Below are 10,794 nucleotides of genomic sequence, written 5' to 3'. Positions count from 1 at the left end.
GGATGGTCGTCACTCCCTCAGGAAGGTCAGCAGGGGGCCATGAGAGGTCCGGATGGTCGTCACTCCCTCAGGAAGGTCAGCAGGGGGCCATGAGAGGTCCGGGTGGTCGTCACTCCCTCAGGAAGGTCAGCAGGGGGACATGGGAGGTCCGGATGGTCGTCACTCCCTCAGGAAGGTCAGCAGGGGGACATGGGAGGTCCGGATGGTCGTCACTCCCTCAGGAAGGCCTAACCGGTGTGAACGGGACAAGTAACTTGTGCAGAAACATATTCGGGAAAATTGAATAAACGATAAACTTAGATTTATTGACTTGAAATAGCAGGTGGGGGAGAGGTGTTACATTACACTAGAACGACCTACCTTACCTTGAGGTGTTTTCGGGGCTTAGCCTCCCCGCGGCCCTGTCGTCGACCAGACCTCCTCGTTGCTGGACTGGTCAATCAGGCTGATGGACGCAGCTATGGTCAGCCTGACGTATGAATCGCAGCCTGGTTGATCAGGTATCCCTCGGAGGATACCTGTTCAATGTTCAAGTTCTCACCCCTCAAAGTGTTCAAATTCTCTCTTGAACACTGTGAGGGATCGGCCAGTTATGCCCCTAATGTGTAGTGGAAACGTGTTGCACAGTCTCGGGCCTCTGATGTTTACAGATGCTGATGTACTCTCACAGAGTACCTGTTGCACCTCTGCTCTTCATCGGGGGTATTCTGCACATCCTGCCATGCCTTCTGGTCTCATATGGTGTTATTTCTGTGTGCAGGTTTGGGACCATCCCCTCTACAGTTTTCCACGTGACGGGGGGACGATACACTAGGACTACAGGGTACTACAAGGACGATACACTAGGACTACAGGGAGGATATTCAGTGTCTCCGATCGCCTCCCACATCTCCCGACCATCCTCCCACATCTCCCGCCCAGCGTCCCACATCTCCCGCCCATCCTCCCACATCTCCCGACCATCCTCCCACATCTCCCGACCATCCTCCCACATCTCCCGACCATCCTCCCACATCTCCCGACCATCCTCCCACATCTCCCGCCCAGCGTCCCACATCTCCCGCCCATCCTCCCACATCTCCCGACCATCCTCCCACATCTCCCGACCATCCTCCCACATCTCCCGCCCAGCGTCCCACATCTCCCGCCCAGCGTCCCACATCTCCCGACCATCCTCCCACATCTCCCGACCATCCTCCCACATCTCCCGACCATCCTCCCACATCTCCCGACCATCCTCTCACATCTCCCGACCATCCTCCCACATCTCCCGACCATCCTCCCACATCTCCCGCCCATCCTCCCACATCTCCCGACCATCCTCCCACATCTCCCGACCATCCTCCCACATCTCCCGCCCAGCGTCCCACATCTCCCGCCCATCCTCCCACATCTCCCGACCATCCTCCCACATCTCCCGACCATCCTCCCACATCTCCCGCCCAGCGTCCCACATCTCCCGCCCATCCTCCCACATCTCCCGACCATCCTCCCACATCTCCCGACCATCCTCCCACATCTCCCGCCCAGCGTCCCACATCTCCCGCCCATCCTCCCACATCTCCCGACCATCCTCCTACATCTCCCGACCATCCTCCCACATCTCCCGACCATCCTCCCACATCTCCCGACCATCCTCCCACATCTCCCGCCCAGCGTCCCACATCTCCCGCCCATCCTCCCACATCTCCCGACCATCCTCCCACATCTCCCGACCATCCTCCCACATCTCCCGCCCAGCGTCCCACATCTCCCGCCCAGCGTCCCACATCTCCCGACCATCCTCCCACATCTCCCGACCATCCTCCCACATCTCCCGACCATCCTCCCACATCTCCCGACCATCCTCCCACATCTCCCGACCATCCTCCCACATCTCCCGACCATCCTCCCACATCTCCCGACCATCCTCCCACATCTCCCGACCATCCTCCCACATCTCCCGACCATCTCCCATATTCCCCGTTAAATTTTCATGGTAAATGCTGGTAAAACTTTTCCTAATGGATCAATATCATAACATGAACACGAGAAAATATATTTTATGTAAAAAAATGAAAATTTCACAATTTCATATACCTTTACAAATTTAATATTTCACCAATTTTTATTTTATTCATTATGGGCTCAGAATGGCATATAACGTTTATTTTTGTTTATATAAAATCTAGTTAGTTAGTATAGTTTACTGTAAACAATAATCAATGTGACTATCAAAATAGGCGCAAAATTTAGACGCAAAAATTTAGAAGTCCAAAATTATGAATTAATGAAGGAAGGAAATTAATTTCCCCTTAGAACTAAGACCTTTGCATATAATATGTAAAAATTGTGAGAATCGCTCAGAAACTGAACTTTGTATGTTGTCTCAAAGTTGAAAATCCTCTTCATATAGAAAAAATAAGTTAAAGTTCTCGACAATGAATGTAATAGTTCGAATTTTTATGACGTATCTTGTAAGCTTTAATAAATATTGCTTGGCATTCGTACTCTGATATGTCATAGTTTTAGGTCAATATGTGATGAAATGAAGTGAAGAAAAAATACCATGTTTTCTATAGGGATAATGGGTTAGGGATATATAAGTATACCATATATAAGTGATAAAGTCATTCAGCTGGTACCCATTCAGTAAAACATCTCATTGAGACAAATAAAATAAAGTTAGAAATCTCTAAATAATTTTTCAAACAAACAAAAAATTAAAAGTCACAAGTTCTACTACCTGTGGCCTGTGGCTGATTCTCATGGTGAACAATTTTGTTCCAAAACGACATCCTTAGTGACGGGAATGCATTCTCCGAGAAGTAGAAGCCACAACAAAATCAACTGAGAAACAAAGGAGAAAAAATCAATAAATAACAATACCCAATTTTTTTTTAAATTCGTTGACAGGTGCTCGTACACAAGGACGTACGAAATATTGGCATTGAACAATGTCTTTATGTAGTATATAATAACATTCAGCAAAATACTCATTATGTGTGAAATTTGGCCCTTCAGGTGGCACTCAGCCGTGCTAGAAGATACAAGCTGCATATCCACTTTTATTCTCTTCTCATTACTAATCTTTTTTGGTCGTCGGACAGATGCTTGTAACTCTTTATCACTGTATTATACCTGAGTTTCAATGAATAGGAAGGTGTTATTGTTATCATCAGTACCCGCCGTGCACGGATTTATTTTTAAACAAATTTGTATACAATGTATTTATTAACATTTTGGGATGAGTTTTTCACGACGATGATGCCAAATAATGTGAGATTTGTTTAACATTTGTGAATATTTTTCATGTTTTTGACGAGTATTTGTGTTCACCCGGCCAGTTACGTGGCTGTGTCCTGTGTGTCAGTGTCACGCAGCGGTGTCCTGTGTGTCAGTGTCACGCAGCTGTGACCTGTGTGTCAGTGTCACGCAGCTGTGTCCTGTGTGTCAGTGTCACGCAGCTGTGACCTGTGTGTCAGTGTCACGCAGCTGTGTCCTGTGTGTCAGTGTCACGCAGCTGTGTCCTGTGTGTCAGTGTCACGCAGCTGTGTCCTGTGCGTCAGTGTCACGCAGCTGTGACCTGTGTGTCAGTGTCACGCAGTTGTGTCCTGTGTGTCAGTGTCACGCAGCTGTGACCTGTGTGTCCATGTGACGCAGCTGTGACCTGTGTGTCCATGTCACGCAGCTGTGACCTGTGTGTCCATATCACGCAGCTGTGACCTGTGTGTCCATATCACGCAGCTGTGACCTGTGTGTCCATATCACGCAGCCGTGACCTGTGTGTCCATATCACGCAGCTGTGACCTGTGTGTCCATGTCACGCAGCTGTGACCTGTGTGTCCATGTGACGTAGGGGTGACTGTAGAGTAGGACTCAGCCTTGGAGTACAGTACTACTATCGAGCGTTCACGACGTCACCAAACTGATGTACTACTTTGTCTGTATCTAACCTCACTCAGGACCGACGAATAAGAAAACGGGATGTCACGTCAATATTACAAAATGATTAACGTATGATACAGCAACCATGAACCAATACATCAGCAGTATCTTACTTTACAATTACAATCACCTATTATAATAAGTGCAACCTATCATACAGTAACCATCACCCATTACAGTAGCAGTAACCTACCATACAGTAACCATCACCCATTACAATAGCAGTAACCTACCATACAGTAACCATCACCTATTACAATAGCAGTAATCTACCGTACAGTTACCATTACCCATTACAATAGCAGTAACTACCATACAGTAACCATCAACTATTTCTAAACAGCGTACCATGATCTATTATGAATGACTCACATCTATATAAATAAAAATGGAAATGTTCACATCCACAAAGTCCGTGACGAGGATTCGAACCTGCAGCAAAGAGCATCCCAGACGCTGCCTTAATCGACTGAGCTACGACATGGTCAAAAGAGTTGAAACCAAAGTTCTACTGAACTTACTGGATCCTGCAGCCTCTCCGAGACACAAACCAGGGTTTTACACAACTCCCCCCATGCACTCGAGCTATGTCAATAGGCCGTTCTCCTTCTTCGCCCTTACTTCATTACACACATAAATCACAATAACGTGATGCATCAAATGAATTTGTGGATTTGTTCATTTGATGCATCACGTTATTGTGATATCTGTGTGTAATGGAAATGTTCATCTGTGCATAACTGCTTATCTCCGAAAGTTCTTCACCAATTGCCTTGAAATTTTCACACAACGTTCCATTCGTATCCGAGCAGGTTTTTATATACATACTGTGTAGATGTCACGTCTGTGACGGTAAAAAAAATATGTTTTATTCTGAAAAACAGTGTTTTTCATGTGTTTATCATGTGAGGGGAAATATTTGAAACTTCTTTACCGATTGCTTTGAAATTTTGACACAACGTTGCATTCGAATAGGCGCCTCATTTTCTATATCTACTATATACATGCCTCCCCTGTGACAGGAAAAACATTTTTTTTTTTTAAACAGCGCCATCTGTTGGACGTAAGAGCAACACACGCTGTAATCTCCGAAAGTTCTTCACCGATTGCTTAGAAATTTTGACACAATGTTGCATTCATATAGGCGCGTCTTTTTATATACCTACTATAGAGATGCCACCCCTGTGACAGGTAAAAACATGCGTTTTTTTTAAAACAGCGCCATCTGTTGCACATAATTGCAACATGCACGCTATACTAAATATGTCACGAATTCCATTTCAATGGACAACACCCACCAGTGGGCCTTGAACCCAGAAAGCACAACCACCTTCCAGTAGCTGCCATAATTGATGCCATAGCTGTCCGATTGCATTGATAAATTTTATTCTTATAGATTTCGATTTATTTTATTTTTTATTGAATTATTTTGTGTGACATTGTGAAGAAATTGAGCTGTGCTGTTTACCATACCGTTCATTTAATAAGTATAAGTATAGATGCCACACCTGTGACAGGTAAAACTATGCCTTTCTTGAAAAACAGCGCCATCTGTTGCATGTAAAAGCAACACACATGGTATACTAAATATGTTACAATTCCATTTCAATGTTTCTGATGGCATTGATAAATATAATTTTCATAGATTTTGATTTATTTGCATTTTGGTTTAATTATTTTGTGTGAATTTCGTTGGAATTGAGCTGTGTTGCTTACCATACCGTTCATTTCATGAGTATAGTTTATTTTTTTTATTTTTTCATATTTTCATTTAATTTTTTAACTGTTTTCTAATATTTCAGTGATGGGAACATTAGGTCACTTGATGTTCCCAATTTTCTGATGGGAACATCATACCATTTTGGAAGGCATCGGACGAGGGAGTGGGGAATTGTGAGGATGACGAGGGGACGGAAGTGAGAGATGGTGGGGAGGACGAGGGGACAAGGGAGGGGGTAATGGTGTGGAAGGACGAGGGGACGGGGGATTTTGGGAGGGTGGGGACGAGGGTCTGAAGAATGGTGGGGAGGACAAAGGGACGGTAAAGTAGGGAATGGTTGGGAGGCCGAGGAGATGGGTGAGGGGGGGGGGGGAATAGTGGGGAGGACTGGGAGACAGGGAAGGTTGCTGAGTCACAGCAACGCGTGGCCGGGTACTGCTAGTTTTAAATAAAAATGAATGTATTACTTAAATTCTAAGGCTTTAGCAACAAAAATATGAAACACTTATTATAAAATAATTATTGTCGAGATGACTTGTATTAGGAATAAACATAGATTATTATTTTTTTTATTAACACATTAGGTACATGTGCATTAGTGCAGCTGCCCTAGACTATATGAAGTGGAGTACAGTGTGTCAAAAAAGCTAACTAGGTGATGCTAAAAAATCCCCATCACACAGGATGGTTAGTCATACAGAGGCATGTGATAAGCGGTCTGCACTGGCAGACTCCGGATGCATTTTGAGGATATCAACAGCACAAGATTGAATAAGGTAGCAGTGGTAATACAAGTCCCCATCTCGCAGGATGGATAGTCATACAGAGCCATGTGTTTCAACAAAGATTATTACATCTCCGGAGGACGACAAACTCTTAGGAAAATTTCCGCCAGGTTTAACTTACCTGAAATTGTTGTCTGTATCTATAATAGATAATATCTCATTTTGTCTGTCGGTCTGTTCGACGTTGAATGTCAGACGGTTGAGTTAGATTAATGCAACATTTCCTGGTGAATTGTGATTGTATCGCTAATGTCGGAGGGGTGATTGGGATCGACTCCCATACCCATCTTTATGAAGGATTCGATCCAGTTGTGACAACCGATGACTCCTATGGAGTCTAAAATGTGGGTTAGATTGTTCGATAGAGTGTTTTCCAAATTATTTCTCAGCCGTTGATCGAACATTAATAATGCTGATTCAACGTCAATGACGTTGACTCATCGTTGATTCAACGTTGATAACGTTGATTCAGCGTCGATGACGTTGATTCAGCGTCGATAACGTTGATTCGGAGTCGATAACGTTGATTCAGAGTAAATAACGTTGATTCAGAGTCGATAACGTTGATTCAAACTCGATAACGTTGATTCAACGCCCATAACGGTGATTCAACGTCGATAACGTTGATTCAACATAGATAACATTGATTCAACGTCGATAACGTTGATTCAACGTCGGTAACGTTGATTCAACGTCGATAACGTTGATTCAATAGTTTTAACTGTTTTTCTTATATTTCGGTGATGGGAACGTCAGATCTCTTGATGTTTCCAATTTTCTGATGGGAACATCAGATCATTTGGCAATGCATCGGACGAGGGAGTGAGGAATGGTGGGGAGGACGAGGGGACAGGGGAGGGGAAAATGGTGGAGAGAACTGATAGAGACAGGGGACGGTTGCTGTCACAGATTATAGCTAGTTGTAAAAAAAAATTATTAATTAAAAAATAGTTTTTGTCCTATGCTTTTGACAATTTTTCTTTTGAAAGTTTGTCCTTGTTTCACTTCTAACACTGCAATTATCAAGTAATGTCAAACTCGTTTAGTAATGAGTTTTGTGTTATTTTCTGTTGCGGGTTGTTTGGACGATGGAGATTTTACTGTTGTTCTTCCAGTGTTGTTTTGTGTGATGTTTCCTCCTTTAAATGCTTTGTGGGCACTCGAGTGTATAATTGAACCTGTAACTAACGATTTATCATGTGAAGTGCGGTTTAATGGTTTTTTTGGTAGTATAGTATATCATCCAGGCGTAGGAATAAGCTGTTTCGCTTAATTTCTTTAATTTTTAATATCTTATTATTTTCTTTGATAATATATCTTTATTATATAAAGAAACAATATGCTATGGGATGACTCTTATAACTATGTTACATTTAAATTTAATTTATTAAATTTAATTGAACATATTTGCATGGGAAGAGAGCACATTAATAACAACTGAGGTGCAGGCGTGGTGGAGTGGCCCCAACTGTCACTGCTGCTTCACATCTTGCAGCAGTAGAGAGTGAGGTCTCGGGCACACGGCCGGCGCCGACGGCCAGCGGCCAACACGCCGCTTAGCCTCGTCCCACACAATGTTTGCTTCACCCCCCCCCCCCCCCCCGTTCCTCAGCGGGAATGGCTACTGCCTAAATTTGGTTGTTGTCTTTTGTGCTGTGATTGGTGACTTTTGACGAGCTTTTTGTTTGCACATATATGGGCACAAGCCGGTGTTGTTCAACATCACTTGTCACTAAATATCTAAGACATTTACTACCTCTGTGACAAATGTCGATTTCTGTCTAGTTATGGTTTACCTGTACTAAAAGTATTAGAGAGAAAAGGTAATTAAGAATCTTGAAGCAGCATAAGAACTACAAATTAATAAGTGTCATGTGTTTGGCAAGCATGTGTGGTGGTGTTGCTGAATGCCGCCAGAATAAAGGATTAAAAGACACCTGATTTCGCTGCCAACAGATGAAAGGCAGATCTGCATGTTGGTCAGACAGGATACGTGCAGCTGGTTCAGGGAGCAAGTCTCTGAGGAGAGAATTACCATATAAACTACCCTGTTCACCTGAGGCTAGTTGCAAGAATGTGGACACACTAATTAATTGGAAATTGCAGTTTCCGGTTGCAAGCATTTTTCAATTAGGGACTGTATGAAGAATACGAACTGAGGTAGCAGTAATACTGTAGAGATAAGTCTCTTTATTCCACCACCCCACCTGTGACCCCTTCTGACCTCCCACCCCACCTGTGACCCCTTCTGACCTCCCACCCCACCTGTGAACCCTTCTGACCTCCCACCCCACCTGTGACCCCTTCTGACCTCCCACCCCACCTGTGAACCCTTCTGACCTCCCACCCCACCTGTGAACCCTTCTGACCTCCCACCCCACCTGTGAACCCTTCTGACCTCCCACCCCACCTGTGAACCCTTCTGACCTTCCACCCCACCTGTGACCCCTTCTGACCTCCCACCCCACCTGTGAACCCTTCTGACCTCCCACCCCACCTGTGAACCCTTCTGACCTCCCACCCCACCTGTGAACCCTTCTGACCTCCCACCCCACCTGTGAACTTTTCTGACCTTCCACCCCACCTATGAACCCTTCTGACCTCCCACCCCACCTGTGAACCCTTCTGACCTTCCACCCCACCTATGAACCCTTCTGACCTCCCACCCCACCTGTGAACTTTTCTGACCTCCCACCCCACCTGTGAACCTTCTGACCTCCCACCCACCTGTGAACCCTTCTGACCTCCCACCCCACCTGTGAACCCTTCTGACCTCCCACCCCACCTGTGAACCCTTCTGACCTCCCACCCCACCTGTGAACCCTTCTGACCTCCCACCCCACCTGTGAACTTTTCTGACCTTCCACCCCACCTATGAACCCTTCTGACCTCCCACCCCACCTGTGAACCCTTCTGACCTTCCACCCCACCTATGAACCCTTCTGACCTCCCACCCCACCTGTGAACTTTTCTGACCTCCCACCCCACCTGTGAACCTTCTGACCTCCCACCCCACCTGTGAACTTTTCTGACCTTCCACCCCACCTATGAACCCTTCTGACCTCCCACCCCACCTGTGAACCCTTCTGACCTCCCACCCCACCTGTGAACTTTTCTGACCTCCCACCCCACCTATGAACCCTTCTGACCTCCCACCCCACCTGTGAACTTTTCTGACCTTCCACCCCACCTATGAACCCTTCTGACCTCCCACCCCACCTGTGAACCCTTCTGACCTTCCACCCCACCTATGAACCCTTCTGACCTCCCACCCCACCTGTGAACTTTTCTGACCTCCCACCCCACCTGTGAACCTTCTGACCTCCCACCCCACCTGTGAACCCTTCTGACCTCCCACCCCACCTGTGAACCCTTCTGACCTCCCACCCCACCTGTGAACCCTTCTGACCTCCCACCCCACCTGTGAACTTTTCTGACCTCCCACCCCACCTGTGAACCCTTCTGACCTCCCACCCCACCTGTGAACCCTTCTGACCTCCCACCCCACCAACCATCCTCCATACATCAACCATCCTGACCACCCCCGTCAACCATCCTACACCCTCCTGGCCACCTCGGTCAACCTTCCTACTCCCTCCTGACCACCAACCATCCTACACCCTCCTGACCACCACCAACCATCCTACACCCTCCTGACCACCACCAACCATCCTACACCCTCCTGACCACCACCAACCATCCTACACCCGCCTGACCACCACCACCAACCATCCTACACCCGCTTGACCACCACCACCAACCATACTTCACCCTCCTGACCATCCCCACCAACCATACTTCACCCTCCTGACCACCACCACCAACCATCCTACACTCCTGGACACCCCCATTAACCATCCTACACCCTCCTGGTCACCCCTGTCAACCATCCTACACACTTCTGGTTACCCCTGTGAACCATACTTCACCCTCCTGGCCACCCCAGTCAATCATCCTACACACTCCTGGTCATCCCTACCAACCAACCTACATGTCGGAAATTTCCGACACCAAATTATTAACCCGTGACAAACCAGATTGGAGTAATTATGTTTAGCAATTACTAACTTTGCGAAGAAAATGTTCCTAGAGACTCCTTGGAAATAATATAGAAGTATTGCGTCAGCCAATGTCGACGAATCTGATAAACTCGGTAGTGAACGTAACTCTTCCTGTATACAAGTTAAATATTCTAGAAAACTCTTTATTACAATCAGATTCAATTGAAATCTGTGAATAAATAAATATCTTCCCCCGCGGATAATAAATTTTGCTGAAAATTAGACGCTACCAGAACCTGGATGACGCCACGGCGCACCAGAGCCACGGCGCACCAGAGCCACGGCGCACCAGAGCTTACAC

General features: G+C 46.1%; 3 protein-coding genes across 3 annotated transcripts; all 3 read right to left on the bottom strand.

The window, feature by feature from the left end:
• Positions 1-826: 826 nt before the first annotated feature.
• On the bottom strand, positions 827-1,225 carry LOC138359958 (coiled-coil domain-containing protein 70-like). The gene has a single exon (XM_069319834.1). The coding sequence runs from the start codon at positions 1,223-1,225 to the stop codon at positions 827-829; it is 399 nt and encodes a 132-aa protein (XP_069175935.1).
• A 15-nt stretch (positions 1,226-1,240) lies between these two features.
• Positions 1,241-1,561, bottom strand: LOC138359956 (coiled-coil domain-containing protein 70-like). Its single transcript, XM_069319831.1, has one exon. It carries the CDS (start codon positions 1,559-1,561, stop codon positions 1,241-1,243), a length of 321 nt encoding a protein of 106 aa, XP_069175932.1.
• A 15-nt stretch (positions 1,562-1,576) lies between these two features.
• LOC138359955 (coiled-coil domain-containing protein 70-like) lies at positions 1,577-1,957 on the bottom strand. Its single transcript, XM_069319830.1, has one exon. The coding sequence runs from the start codon at positions 1,955-1,957 to the stop codon at positions 1,577-1,579; it is 381 nt and encodes a 126-aa protein (XP_069175931.1).
• Positions 1,958-10,794: the final 8,837 nt, after the last annotated feature.

This window comes from Procambarus clarkii, chromosome 94 (genome assembly GCF_040958095.1).
Source record: "Procambarus clarkii isolate CNS0578487 chromosome 94, FALCON_Pclarkii_2.0, whole genome shotgun sequence".
Lineage (NCBI taxonomy): Eukaryota > Metazoa > Arthropoda > Malacostraca > Decapoda > Cambaridae > Procambarus > Procambarus clarkii.
The sequence above is the reverse complement of the archived record's forward strand: the minus strand, read 5'-3'. Positions and strand labels throughout refer to the sequence as shown.

Excerpts from the sequence above, each read along its gene's own strand:
- LOC138359958 (XM_069319834.1), bottom strand. The coding sequence starts at position 1,225 with ATGTGGGAGGATGGTCGGGAGATGTGGGAGGATGGTCGGGAGATGTGG.
- LOC138359956 (XM_069319831.1), bottom strand. The coding sequence starts at position 1,561 with ATGTGGGAGGATGGGCGGGAGATGTGGGACGCTGGGCGGGAGATGTGG.
- LOC138359955 (XM_069319830.1), bottom strand. The coding sequence starts at position 1,957 with ATGGGAGATGGTCGGGAGATGTGGGAGGATGGTCGGGAGATGTGGGAG.